The sequence below is a fragment of the Notechis scutatus genome, chromosome 6 (assembly GCF_049901735.1).
Source record: "Notechis scutatus isolate UNSWTSFEM ecotype Mainland chromosome 6, rNotScu1.2, whole genome shotgun sequence".
NCBI classification, from domain to species: domain Eukaryota; kingdom Metazoa; phylum Chordata; class Lepidosauria; order Squamata; family Elapidae; genus Notechis; species Notechis scutatus.
The window spans coordinates 14,825,600-14,840,594 of NC_142014.1; the positions used below are offsets into that span (position 1 = coordinate 14,825,600).

General features: G+C 42.0%; 1 protein-coding gene across 1 annotated transcript in view; it reads right to left on the reverse strand.

Annotated features, from left to right (window-relative positions):
* The window catches only part of MOV10L1 (Mov10 like RNA helicase 1), a 62,981-nt gene that overhangs the window by 16,850 nt on the left and 31,136 nt on the right, over window positions 1-14,995 (reverse strand). Inside the window, exons 11-17 of the mRNA XM_087969419.1 lie at window positions 10,522-10,699; window positions 10,107-10,177; window positions 7,268-7,359; window positions 3,851-3,909; window positions 3,540-3,649; window positions 1,046-1,133; window positions 56-234 (exon numbers count right to left, since the gene is read on the reverse strand). Coding sequence (XP_087825545.1) covers window positions 56-234; window positions 1,046-1,133; window positions 3,540-3,649; window positions 3,851-3,909; window positions 7,268-7,359; window positions 10,107-10,177; window positions 10,522-10,699 — 777 coding nt within the window. The remainder of the gene's footprint in view (window positions 1-55; window positions 235-1,045; window positions 1,134-3,539; window positions 3,650-3,850; window positions 3,910-7,267; window positions 7,360-10,106; window positions 10,178-10,521; window positions 10,700-14,995) is intronic.

Genomic DNA, 14,995 nt, shown 5'->3' on the forward strand with positions numbered 1-14,995 from the left:
AGTTAACATTAATTAAAAATAGCAGAGACAAGAACCAGTTACAATTCACTGTTACCTGCAAAATTGCTTCAATAATTGTGACAGTTTTGCCAGTTCCTGGTGGCCCAAATAGGATATAAGGAGTTGGACGACATTCACCACTAAGAATCCTTTTAACTGCAAGTTTCTGATGCTCATTCAGCAGAGGATTGAAAAAGTCACAGTGTTGTGTATTCCAAGTTGGAATTCTATTAACTATATCCAAAAGTATATAATTTAATGAACATCTTATTATGGTGCACAGAATTAAAAAAAAACAACAAACTAGTATGTGGAAATGTCTCCAAAATTATAATAACCTTCAAAATACTGTATTTTTCAGAGTATAAGAGTATAAGCTCTTTTGGGGAGGGAAAAAAAAATCTGCCTCTGCCTCCCCTCAATTTGCCTCCTTGTAGCAAACAGCAAACAGCCTGGTCAGCTTCAGCACAGCCTAAATAGCACAAGCAGCTAACTGTTGGATGGATTGGCTTCCTGACGATCAGCAGGGATTGCCATCTGCACCCCATTTTTGGCCTCTGCGTGCCGTTTTTGGCTTCCGCACGCCCCATTTTCTGATCCCTGCTGCCCGGAATGTTCTGAAAATGGGGTGCGCGGAGGTTCTGATCCCCGCTGCCCGGAACGCGCAGAGGCAAAAAATGGGATATGGAGCCCAATCCAACCAACAATCAGCTGTTTGCTAGCAGCACAGTGCTAATCAGGCTGTGCTGAAGCTGACCAGGCTGCTTGCTGTTTGCTGCAAGGAGGCAAATGGCTGGGAGGCCAGCAGGTGGGCAGTGCTTCAGCAACGTTCCTGTATAAGATGCACAGACATTTCTATCCACTTTTTTTGGGGGGGGGGTGGGGGAGTGCATCTTATACACCAAAAAATATGGTACCTATCCATTTAAATAAGTAACAATCAAGTATACATTATTTGCCCTTTGATACAGCAAAAATCAACAAGGCATTTAAAATGCACCTTCCTCTAAACCACTTTATATTATCCCAACAAAATGATACCAACTTCTTTGTGTGGCTGTAGTATCAGTATCAGAAACAACAACTGCTTTTTCATTTTTTGGCATTCCTTTTTCCATTTTTATCCTTTCTTCCTGAAAGCAGCAAAACACGAAAATCAACATTTGTAACGTTTCATTCAATCCACTTTAATAAAGTGACAATTTTAATGTAACTTAAAATATTCACAAGCAGATTCTAAAAAAGTTACTAAAAAACTTATCATTGTTAATGTACATAAATACAGCGTTCATATGAAAATACTGTAGGCCACATGTAATCATTCTGACATCATTGAGGTTTGTTATTGATGCCACTGCTTCCAAGCCTAGAGAAACTAAATCAGATGCTATTGCTTGTCAAGACATATGCGCTCCTAAGGTTTTACTTAGGAATTATTAAGTATTTAAGATTCTACTCTTCAAAAAAGGTCCTAACTTTTCTGCTACTGCTAAATACCGATTACCAGCAGATTGCAAGGTACAATTTAAAAGCTGGCCACCACCTTTAAAACTTCGGGTTGTGTGCCTATTACAGCTTCTCCCTAATCATCTCACAGTTGGACTGTTGCAATGAGCTCTACCAGGGGCTACCCTTGAAGAGCATTTGGAAGCTACAGCTGCTGCAGAGTGCAGGGGAGCGAGCAGTTCTTTGGACCCCAATGGTGGCCCATGTGGCCCAGGAGCTGCACTGGATGCCTGTTTGCTTCTGGGTGCAATTCAAAGTGTTGATAATCACTTTTAAAGCCCAACATGGCATAGGTCCAAGCTACTTAAGGCAGGGGGCCCCAACCCCCAGCTCATGACTGGACTATGCATGCACGTGCCCGCCAGTCCGCCACTTGCATCAGTTAAGCTGCGTGCATGCACAGTGGCCTGTTGCTTGTGTGGCCTGGTTCCCCTCTCCCCCAGAACTGGGCCACCAAGCCACAAAGGTTGGGGACTGCTAACTTAAGGAACTGTTTCATCCCACTGAGATTGGCCTGCCCCACCCATGCTGGCAGAGGGGGCATGCTGCAGACCCCATCAGACAGGGTATTCTGGCTGGCAGGGTCTAGAACAGCCTTCTCTACCATTGCACTTGGCCTTTGGAACATCCCCCCTGTTCTGACCCAGGCTTAGCAGAACCAAGAAACAGACTCTCCTTGTCCCGAAAATCCTCTCTTTATTTAGTTACTGTGAGTTCATGGCATTCACACACAGAAAAGACCCGGCAATAATCGTCCCCAGGGTTAATTGCAAGAACAGATCTTATCAGTCCTTGGATACTTGCCAAGCTGAGAGCTTCCAGTCGCAAAGCTGCACATTAAATACCTGGCAAGGAGTCTCTGTGAGGCATGAACTCTGAGAAGCAAATCTTCCAAAAGAAATATGAACTAAGTGTCTCCTGCAACCACCACACCTCTTTTGCTTCTATTTATTCCCCAGGGAGGGGCCATTCAGCATCCATGTGTGCCTTTCCTTCCGAGTTGGCTGTTCTTGTTCCTGTTCCTTGTTACCCCTCTCCTGACAGTTCTGTGCATACACACATCTGGAACAGGCTCCAGCTATTCTTCTTCTCCACTTATCTCCGACTCCATAGGCAGCTGGGAAATGTTGGATGGCCCTTGCCCTATCTCTGCCTCCGACGCAGAGCACCCATCAGAGCCTTCCCCAGACTCCAGGACTGACCCAAGTTTCTCCCCATCCTCCTCACTGTCTGAGTCTGCTGCCAGGAAGGCCACAACACCCCCCCCGACTGAAGTCCACTCCAAACCTCCCGACCTTCTGCAAGAGCCTAAAGATCTAAGTCTACTGGCCGGTTTGGGGCTCCAAAGGAAGGGTTTCATGTTGGGTGTGGTTGGTAGATTAATATCAGATCCCACTCCATTTATCCTACTCCCTCTCTTCCCATCTTTTAGCTATTCTATTCTGTATTTTTATAATTTTGTAATATTTTATTTATATAATTTTATTTTTTAATATTGTTAAGCCTACCAGAGTTAAGACAGGGGGCAAATAAATTGGATACATATATAAATTAATCTCAATATGTGGATATCTTCAGTACTCCCTTATCTTAGGGACATGCTGTCCACCCATTAAATCTAGAACAGAAATTTCTCTCTGAGCACTAGCCCCTGGCAAATGTCATCTTGGAGGTCAATCTTTTCTGCTACTGCCCTTTTCTCTGGAATAGCATTCCTCCAGAGATCAGACTGTCTTCCAGATAAAGATACTGACCTATCTTATCTTGGAAGGGAGTATGTACCTGTTGCTCAGTTTATTGTTGTTAATATTATTATTATATATTGTGCATGGCTAATTTTATTACAAGATAAGGTAAATCTGCTCTGAGTAATTAGGATTGAAGCAACATGCAAGACTAATAAAATATAGTTGAATAACATGTTAGCTACAATGGCAAATGAACACATTTCACATTTTTTTTACAAGCAAGCTGATTAAAGACCACAGCAATAAATAAATTAATGGAGGGGTAGATTAGGGGTAGGAGCTTACTTTAGATTCTTGCGTAACACTTTGTTTTGGAATGCTGTAAGAATATTCTGACTCATGCTGCTGCTTAATGATTTGTGGTGATTGCATAGTAAGAACGTCAGGAAACAAAACTTTGAAATAAAGAGCAAAAAAGAAGGAAAAATAAGAAGTTAATAGAAGCTATAATTGTAGAAGATGCTAAAATGTTTATTTGTAAGGTCCAACAATAACACACTACCTCAATGTACCATGTCTACTGAAATAGTCACAATGAAAAAAAATCTAGATTATTACAGTTTTGGTAAAAATAAACAAGTAGGTAAGACATATACCCTCTGCTCCTAAATGGATGGCTTGTTCTAATGCATGATGGCATCTCCTGGTTGTTATCCTGTGAAAAGTTCAGAAAAAAGGCTAAAACATTATTTCAAGAGATTAAAACAGTAAACCTGACCAATATATTATGCTTATGACTGCTGTTATGTATGTTAGTAGGAAAACATGCTTAAATCCATTAAGTGTTTGCTTGGATTTCTTGGCTTAGCAGTTGCAAAACATACCACCTATCCAAAACACCATTATTCATCATTTCCGTAAATTTGGGTGGATGGAGGAATGTTGTTATCTTAAAAAATGCTTGCAAATGGCTCATTATTAGAATTGGTACCAAAAGATCCATATTAGTACTCAAAAAGTTATATGAAGTATTTGGAGTCTTATATTAAAAATAAATTAACAAAACAGTTGTAATTAAGGAACAAAAGCTGTGAAATGGCAACAAAGACTCTGATTGTTACAATATTGCATCTGTTTGATGTAAAGGTGTCTAAAAGACAGCACTTCTTCAACTTTGCTGCAAATACAATACTCTTGTGACATTACTGAAAGTGTGTCCAAATTCACATGCTTTGAGTACCACTGTTAAAAAGCTATGGATATTTAAGCAGTTTGTGTTTCTCGATTCTGCATATTAATAAAACATCTGGCAATCATTGTTACTATTACAAACAGAAGACCTAGAATCCTCATCTGTCATCATAATGCCTAAGTGGACTTGTCCTTTTGCTCCTATGGAATTATAAAGACTTATCTTAAACAAAAGCTGGAAATTCACCAAATGCCACATTTAATTACTATTGGAGGCGGAAACATTCTGTGTTTGTGTTTTTAGAGTTATGACTGTAACCTGAGCAGGAATCAGTGCAGTTTTTACAATCATAATAGAAAAGAGAGTTATTTAAAAACTAGCTCTATACCTGTGCTTCACTACAAAACTATGTGATCGGGCTTAGTTTTTGGGGAGGAAAATATTGTGCCTCTGCCTACCAGTATCCATCAGGCTAATGTCCTGTCAGTGTGTGAGAGAGTTAGGGGCTGTTTGAAAACTGAAACAGTATTTGCTGTGTGAGCAAGGAGACAGCAAGGAGCCTGGGCGTGCCTTAGCTCAACTGTTCTGTACTAAAGCTGCTTGGTGTAGTGAAACTGAAACTCCTCTCCTCTGCTTGTGTTTTGCATTTGGAAGATATTTCTTTTCAGGTGGGGAGGAGTAGAACTCCTTAGCATCAGAGCGTGTTAATAATAATATACAAAATACTAATGCTCTGATGGTCATTTTGAAAAACCCTTTCTTAGTGAGCACCTAAAAGAACATATGTGCCAAATTTTAAGTTTGTGGGCTTTACGATTCTGGAGATTTTGTGATGATGCTTTGTTCGGGTATTTTCCCACGTCATTGTAGTTGTGCTTTTAAAGTTGTAGCAACGTTTCGGCAGAATCTCATCTGCCATCATCAGGCTTCAGTATTGTGTTCGTCTGCGAGTCAGACTTTTACAGTTGTTTCAGTTTTAAATTTGGTGCTAGCCTACTGCTGTGCCAGAATGGTTTTTTCTTCATCCTGATTGGTTGGGAGTCTTGGTCTGTGTTTATTGGTCTTGGAGTTAGCTGTGTTCTGCTTGATTGGTGTTTCTAATATCTTGTCTGTTTTGTGGCTTTTTTTTTGTGTCTTGATTGGCTGGCAACATTGTGTTCCTGTATTGGAGGCTTTTAGTGCAGCTTGGCTCCAAGTAAATGGACAGCTATCATTTGTTAGGAAGCTAGGTTTCATCTGGGTGCCTGGTTGGGGTGTGTTTGAGCTGGAGGTATCGGGGGGATCTGTTTGTGCCCAGGTGTTTGCCTGGCTAGTGGTGTGGAGATTTTTTTGTTTGTGAGGCAGGCTTCCAAATAATTGACAGTCAGGTGGAATCATCTCTTCTATTCATGCTTTCAGGTCTTTTTTCAATCTCTATTGCTTTTCTGATAATTCTGTGGCTGGGGTTTTCTATAGTGGCTAGGGTTTTAAGAAAACACACACACACACACACACATATATGTGTGTGTGTGTGTGTGTGTGTGTGTATGTATATATATGTATATAACCAAAGATAGATAGATAGATAGATAGATAGATATATGTATGTATATATGTTTTCTTAAGTTTTCGCGGGTACTTACATGTATGGTATTCAGCTTTGTTCGGGTATTTTCCCACGTCATTATAGTTGTGCTTTTAAAGTTGTAGCAACGTTTCGGCAGAATCTCATCTGCCATCATCAGGCTTCTGTATTGTATCTCACAGACGAACACAATACAGAAGCCTGATGGTGGCAATTGAGATTCTGCCGAAATGTTGCTACAACTTTAAAAGCACAACTATAATGACGTGGGAAAATACCCGAACAAAGCTGAATACCATACATACATACATATATATGTGTATGTGTGTGTGTGTGTATGTATATGTATGTATGCGTGTGTGTGTATATATATATATATATATGTTTTCTTAAGTTTTCGCGGGTACTTACATGTATGGTGTTCGGCTTGGTTCGGGTATTTTCCCACGTCATTGTAGTTCTTTTAAAGTTGTAGCAACGTTTCAGCAGAATCTCATCTGCCATCATCAGGCTTCTGTATTGTGTCCGTCTGTGGCCTTCAGCTTTGTTCGGGTATTTTCGGGTATCTCACAGACGGACACAATACAGAAGCCTGATGATGGCAGATGAGATTCTGCTGAAACGTTGCTACAACTTTAAAAGCACAACTATAATGACGTGGGAAAATACCCGAACAAAGCTGAAGGCCATACATACATACATACATACATACATACATATATATTTATATATATACACACACACATATATACATATATATATATACAAATACCCGATGTGCTCCATATGTGTGCCTGGGAACAAGAATGACTGGAATTAGTAATCACATGAAGAACACAAAGAGTGATAGAGAAAGAGGCGCTGGGCTGAACTAGTGTGACTGGCCCCAGCTGGCTTTGTGCCTAAGATGGGACTAGAATTAACAGGCTTCTGGTTTCTAGTTTGGTGCCTTAATCACTAACCAACCTGGCTCTAATCTTTTATGCATTTGTTAATTATTTATTATCAAATTTATTCTTATGAATATTAGCAAACATCCAGAGAAGTCTCTCTGACCATTCTCAAAATGTTTTTTTTTTAAAATGCTGTCAGGGTTTGTATAATGATAATTAAGAGCAACCTTCAAACAAAAGCCATCATGGTCTTCTGTCATGGGCTGCAAAGTAATCTTTAAGACTCAACCTTTGCCAATGTGAACATTATTATTTTTTACCCATTTTGAGTGCTTGAGAAAACCAGGATGCAGTTTCCTGAACTGGCAAGAACATACATAGCATGCTTCACAATCAAATGAGATGCAAGTATTCAAAATAGTACCTGCTATGAATAAATTCCACATTCATAGGTTCAAAATTATACGCTTGCTCAAAATCTGAGTTGACTTTCAGGGTAACATCTTCACCATGAATCTATATAAACAGAAGAAGCTAATTACCGTATATACTCGAGTATAAGCCGAGTTTTTCAGCCCATTTTTTCCCCCTCAGCTTATACTCGAGTATACTGAAAAAAAAAAGGTGTGGAGCTCCGGAGCTGGGCAGGCGCTTCCCTGCTTCCGTGTTTCCTTTGCAACTTTTAAGCATGGGGGTAATCGGAAGCAGAAAAGTTCTTGCATGAGGATATATTTTTTTTTTTTTAACTGTTTTTTTGGGGGAAAGACCCACCGTCATGTGAGAATGCTCAGACACGAAATCTATCCGCCCGAAAATAAGTGTGTGTGTGTGTGTGGGGGGGATTTTAACAGAGGGAAGATGTAGGGAGAAGGCAAAATCGACGGAAGATCCTTCAGGGGAAACTGAGGGGAGACTCACCCTTGGTCCAGATGAGCCCCTTCCCCCCCCTAAGGAAGCAGAGGCAGCCAGCAAGGGCAGGCAAGCCCCACTTCACAGACTCCGTCCGTCCTCGCTCCCACCCACCCACCCACCCAAAGCCACGAAGTCCCCCAATCGCGCAGCCCAGAATTGCCCTCCCTCAGGGGGCAGCAACGATGCCCGGTTTTTCCCGAGACAAGAAGCTCCGCCGTCCAATGAAAGCGCCCTGGCTCTAGGCTCGCGGGCTCAGAAAACAACGTGAGCTGAGGTCGCTTCGGCTCTGCTCGGCTTCTCCAACATCCGGCATCACCCTGTTCTATGTGCCGGGCCCGGCAAGTCCGAGCAGCCAGCGCATGGAGCAGGACAGTGCCGGACATCGTTGGCTGCCTCTTTCGCAGCACGGGAGGCCTCCCCGGCTGGCCAGCTGCTCTCCTCCTTCTCTGCCTGTTTGTTCTGTGTGACCGAGGAGGAGGAGACCGGCCGGCTGGTTGGGGGAGGTTTTCTGCGCCTTTTGCCTTTCCCTTCCCGAGGCGCGCGGGACTGGGGCCGCACCGGCGGCAGCAACTCCCAACAGCCCCAGCCGGACACCTGAGCGGAGCCCGGGCGGAACTGCCTGTTGCCGCCTTGGCGCCGCTGCGGGCGCCCGGCTGCCCAAGTAAAGAACAGGGCGCGCCGGACCATCGGAGAAACGGAGCAAAGCCGGACACCAGCAGCCGCCTCCTCGGCGCAGAAAGCCTCCCCAACCAGCCGGCCGGTCTCCTCCTCCTCGGCCACACAGAACAAACAGGCAGAGAAGGAGGAGAGCAGCTGGCCAGCCGGGAGGCCTCCCGTGCTGCGAAAGAGGCAGCCAACGATGTCCGGCGCCGTCCTGCTCCACGCGCTGGCTGCTCGGACTTGCCGGGCCCGGCACATAGAACAGGGCGGTGCTGGACGTTGGAGAAGCCGAGCGGAGCCGGGATCATTAGCCGCCTCTTTTGCAGCACAAGAAGCCTCCCAGGCAGAGAAGGAGGAGAGCAGCTGGCCAGCCGGGGAGGCCTCCGTGCTGCGAAAGAGGCAGCCAACGATGTCCGGCGCCATCCTGCTTCACGCGCTGGCTGCTCGGACTTGCCGGGCCTGGCACATAGAACAGGGCGGTGCCGGATGTTGGAGAAGCCGAGCGGAGCCGAAGCGACCTCAGCTCGCGTTGTTTTCTGAGCCCGCGAGCCTAGAGCCAGGGCGCTTTCATTGCACAGCGGAGCTTCTTGTCTCGGGAAAAACCGGGCATCGTTGCTGCCCCCTGAGGGGAGGGCAATTCTGGGCTGCGCGATTGGGGGACTTCGTGGCTTTGGGTGGGTGGGTGGGTGGGAGCGAGGACGGACGGAGTCTGTGAAGTGGGGCTTGCCTGCCCTTGCTGGCTGCCTCTGCTTCCTTAGGGGCGGGAAGGGGGCTCATCTGGACCAAGGGTGAGTCTCCCCTCAGTTTCCCCTGAAGGATCTTCCGTCGCTTTTGCCTTCTCCCTACATCTCCGCTCAGGTGTCCGGCTGGGGCTGTCAGGAGTTGCTGCCGCCAGTGCGGCTCTGGTCCCAGCGTTGCCTTGGGAAGGGTGGGGCAAAACCAGGAGCCGCTGAGCCTGAGCCTCCGGTGCCGCTGCTGCTGTTGCAAAGCGCTGCCGCGGCTCTTCCTTTTTGCCTTTCCTTCCCGAGGCGACGGGACTGGGGCGCGCCGGCGGTAGTGACTCCTGACTCAGGGGGCCTCCGAGGGAGGGGAAGAGAGTGACTCCTGCCTCCCGCTGTCATCATCATCTTCTTCTTTTGGGTTAATGAATCAATTAAACCTTTCATGATAGTGAGATCGTTTCCCAAATTAACTATTTTTATTTTTGCAATTTACCAGTAGCTGCTGCATTTCCCACCCTCAGCTTATACTCGAGTCAATAAGTTTTCCCAGTTTTTTTGTGTAAAATTAGGTGCCTCGGCTTATATTCGGGTCGACTTATACTCGAGTATATACGGTATTTCACTGTATACCATACTTAAAAACTCTTAAGAAAACATCAAGAATTAAATTTTATGTCCCTACACAAACTACTTGACGTATTGTTTTATTTTACTAACTGAAGTTTCCAAAACTGCAGGAACTGAACATATGTAGGAATCTGGTATGAGACCATATAAATTAAATTAAAGTTTAAATGTAGTAAATTTGGAGTTTAAACCCGCCCCCAAATTGCAGGATACAATTATATATCAACTAACATGGAACTACTTCTTAATAATACAAGAGTTACTTTTAAATAAATATGGCTTAGCTACATTATTAAGATATAAATGTACAGAAAATAAGCCAAAAAGAACTAATTAACTTACCTCAGCAATATATGCAGCAAAGTGGATCGCCTCCTCTAAATAGTCTTGAGTCTTCAGTATCACTTTGTCACCTAATTTAAAGTGTATATGTCAAATTATTTCTCTTTGTACCAAATGTAATAATGTAATTGCACAGGGAACAGAATTAGAAAATCCAACCATATCACTATATAAAGGCAAAAAAATTATTAAGCTTCTCTTTCTCAATATTTTTCTGAAGGCCCCAAAAGGGCAATAGTTGACATTATAAATTAAAATTCTTTAAAAAGCAAGTATAACACTCTTGGGGAAAAAGCTAAATATACTTTTTATATGATCCAAGTCATAGACTTCTAGCTATGCTTCAGAGAGGCAGAAAAGAGGTTTGAGGACTGCAGTTTATTGCTTTTTATATAAAATTATAGAAAGAACCTACCAAGGAATAATGAAGGGCGGCCCTCTATGATCCCTGGCACTTCAAGTACTAGGAAATTTCCATTTTTTTTCAAAGTGACCCCACACATGGTAAACTCCTTCAGTTCTGCCTCTGAATTCATTTCTTCAAGCCACAAAAGAGTAGAAAAGTTTGTCTTATAATTAAGAAAAGTTAAACCCTGAAACATAAAAAGAGTTGAGAACATTTAAATTACAGGAGCTGTAAATCATGAGGAACAACCTGTGGCCTATCAGATCTGCACTCCTCAGAATTTGTGAAGCTGCTTTGGGCTCTGGGGAAGGGCATCTCAGAAACATTTGGACAGTAGAGATTCCACATGCCTACTCTAGATCCTATAAACCTCCAATGAAAAACATGGAAATGCAAATTCAGTGAAGTAAAATCCTACTTTTAAGAAAGGTACCATGTATTTTGCATCTGCAAATTGTGTGAACATCTTTCAGCTTTAAGTTTTTACAAGCCAAGGAAAAGAAAATAATCAGTAAGAGGAGAAATGAATATTCCAAATCATTTTTTATGGTATCTCTTTAAAACCAATGAATGCCAAGGCAGTTAAGTCTCTTCTATTAATTTCTCTAAGGGAAGGTAGAAACAATATTAAAATCATTTCTCTACTTCCATAGTAATCATGCAATTATTTCTAGAAGTTTTTTTTAAAAGTTGTCTCCCTCTAGAATTCTGGTTTACATGATCCACCATCTTTGACCAGGGGTGGGATTCTACCGGTTCAGACTGGTTCTATAGAGCTGGTTGTTATGATTATGCGCAGTTTGGAGAACTGGCAAATCATGCCCCTGGCTGGCCCCTCCCATCTCCACCCACCCCTTCCCTCCCCGTCCAGTCAATCCTTATACCGTATGTGCAACATTGCGCGGATGCCCCACATTGCTGACTGCGTTCTTCCCCGACCAGTCACTCCTTAAGGTATTTTCCTCCTCCCGACAATCAGCTGTTCCTATGATCAGCTGTGCCGGGATTCCCCTCTCTTACTTACTGCTTTGCCCAGGAGGCTTCCCTGAAGCCCAGAAGGCCCGGGCCCCAAAACGGAGCACAGGGGGGTACTGCATGCCCCCCATGCTCTGTTTTTTTTCCTTCCTGAACCCCAGGGAAGCCTTCTGGGAGCAAACCTCCCCACCAGAGGCTCCCCTGAGGCCCAGAAGGCCCCAAAATGGAGTATGGGGGGGTGCTCTTGCCCCCACATGCTCCATTTTTTGCCCCCCCGGAGGCTCCCGAGGCCCAAAAAACGGGGGGGGGGGTTTGCTGCAAAAAAAGCCACACCTACTCAGTCATATGGCCATGCCCACAGAACCGGTTGTTACAAAATTTGAATCTAACCCCTGTTTTTGACCAGCAGTTTTACTAAGAAGGGCTATTGGGAGTTGTATCCCAAAATTTCTAATAGCACCCAGGAACAGTGTTTATGATGTTATTGCTACCTTTTAATTATACAATTGATGTTTTAACTTTTATTACATTATATAAGATGCTGAGTGTGATTAAATAGTGTCAGAATGCTAGTTAAAAATAAATAAGCCCACATAAGTACAGATGTATATTATTTCCTAATTAACAATGTTTTTGTTTAAATCAAGCGGGACTATCTTTTTTTTTTTTTTTGTAAATTTTATTTGAGTTTTCACAAAGAGAAAAAAAATACAAATAAAACATCTTTTTTGAAAGTAGCGTAATCCCAGGTTACATTTCTTCGTACAGGCACAAATTCATGTTCATGCTCATTTTTATATTCTATTCCATATTTTATTACTATTTTACATTTTCTGCATAGCTTCTCCCCTCTTTTAATTTTTTCAATTTTATTTTAATTATCTCATCTCAATTCAAATCATTGTATTTATATTTTTTGTCTGTCCTGTTTCAATTGTCTATTATCTTTTCTCATTAAACAAAATTTCTCCTGTAGTTACTGATTGGAGTAAGACGCCTTTATATCTTTTCCCTAAAGTTGTAACATTCAATATAATACATAACTTCCATTCGGATTATGCTTGGTACATTCTTAAAATACACACTGTATTCTTAAAAAAAGAAAAAAATTATAAATGTATATAATTAAAACAACATTCCTTTCCAAGTCAATTCTATCATTAATATTAATATTCATTGAAGTCTTAACATCTTTAACATTACTTATCAATTAAATATCATACTTCTATGGGAACAATTATAAGCTTTCCATAGTTAATTCCCCTCCCTTCACTTATATTTTATAAAACATTAACTAATTAAAATGTTCCCGTTCCTTCCTAATTCAATTTTCCCATTTATTTTATTTCACTTATTTTATTCACAAACATTTCACTAAATTACACTAACTATTTTATCCCTCATTTTAATCATACGTTGTTTCCAATTTTCTAAAGTTACTTCTATTACTAATATAACAATACAATCTTATGTACCTTTACAGAATCCCTTTTTCAGTTAGATTTTCACCCATTATCTCTAAATAGGTCCTGTTCCTCTATATCTTGCTCTGGTCCTTTGTAACTTCTTTTCCTTTCCTTCTTCCCTCTCTTCTTCTCTCTCCCCTTTCCCCCCCCCTTGTCTCTCTATTTCTCTCTTCTGTATTGCCCTTTTCTGTTGCTTTCCAGTATTATACTTGTTTTTCAAATTATTTTTCTTTTCTTTGGTTGTTTTTTTAAGTCTTAAATTCTCCATTCTCTTTCCCCCCTTTCCTTTTTCTTCTCCACATAAAATTACTTGTTCATTAAAGATGGCTTCTTCTTTGTCCCAGTCTTCTTGTTTTGCAGACGTTTCTTGTTGTTTCTCATAGTTCCAAATCTCCATTTCTAAGAATTGAAAAGCGAAGCCAAAAGAACCCTTCCCTTCTTGTGCATCTTCTTTGTACTTTTTAAGTTCCATTTTCAATTCACCCAGAAGTGGTGCCATTGTATAAAATTTTAAACAACCACCCGATTGATTTTAGTCATTCAAATATAATAACCAAAAATCCAAAGATCACCAAATAATCCAAATATACACAAGCTGTTTCTTTTTTGCTCTTTTTTTTCACTTTCTCTTCCTGGGGTTACTATTTAGTTGCAAAGTTTCAGTTAAAATGTATCTTTTAGAAGTCTTGTTGAAGTTTTACTGTAGATTCTTTTTAATTCCAGGCAGTCTCCTCCCTCTTCCAGATCCTGCCTATTCTTTTTCTCTCTCTTCCTGCTTATGAAAAAAAAAAAGGTTTTAATGTCCAGAAATCTTTATTATCCCTTTGGCATTTTGTTTTATTTTCAGCTTAATTGCCTATTGATGTCAAAGCGGATTTTTCTGATTTCTTATTTAAGTCTCTTAGTTGTCAGTATAGGGAAGGAGAGAGAAGAAAAAAAAAAGCCAAACCTTTCCCTTTTCACTTTCCTTCGCTGCTTCCGACTCTTCTTTGGGAGCGATGTTATTTTTGTAAGTTTAAATTCCAGGGTACCTTGGTTGCTGCTTTTACAATTTAACCGGGTCAGCCAAAATTTTCACTTCTTATCTTCCTCCTGCACATTCTTTTCCGGTCGAGTTCTTCTTTGTAGTGGCCATTTCTGACCACCGCTGCAACCGCCTTCGGGAAAGGGAGTAATGGCCAGCTGAGGAGGAGAGATGCGGCTCTCCTTGACCCTGCTGGCGGTCTCCCCCCTCTTCACCACCTCTATGGGGTGGCTTAGCCCCGAAACCAGCTGGCTCGGGGCGCTCCAACGGCGAGCCCAGACAGAAACCACGCACGATCGCGGATTTCTGTTCGTCGCCGAAGCCCTTCAAACCGGAAGAAGCGGGACTATCTTTTGTGCCTTTAAGGCAGCTTTGATTTCTGGTGACTGCCTGATAAATCCCAGCCATTTTCTTCACAAGATTTCGTAAGTGGTTTGCCATTACTTCCTTCCTAAGATCACCCAATTGGCTTTGGGCCTAAAATGGGACAATAACTCATAGCCTCCCAGTTTCTAGTCTGGTGCCTTAATCACTAGATCAAACTGGCTCTCTTATAAGAGTCCATTCTAAACCACTGTTCTCATAAGCTAACACTTTGCCACAAATTCCTTCCCCCCCACCTCACTGTAGCCCAGAAAAAGCTGTATTTTAGCGATTCCAACTTTTTGCCTAACTCCTTTGCTAGACTGAACAAAGACTTATCTACCCTGCCATTCTTCAATGGGATCATCTTGAAGCTTTTAAGAAAGCAAAGGCATGCTGACATCCTTTCAGAGCAAGTTTCAAGGTTTTACTTGCTATAATTAATAAAAGCTAAGATATGCTATAGTGCAGTCTCTCACAGGCTTTTTTATCCTTAAGAAGCCCTTGAAATAATGTTCAGGTCCCAGAAAACCCCCACATAAAAATTGCAAAAAAACTCACAAAAATCATAGTATAATTCATTCCTATCCTACATAACATTCATTTTACAATATTTGCAATAACAACAAAACAGCAGGCTGATAGCTAAGTCACT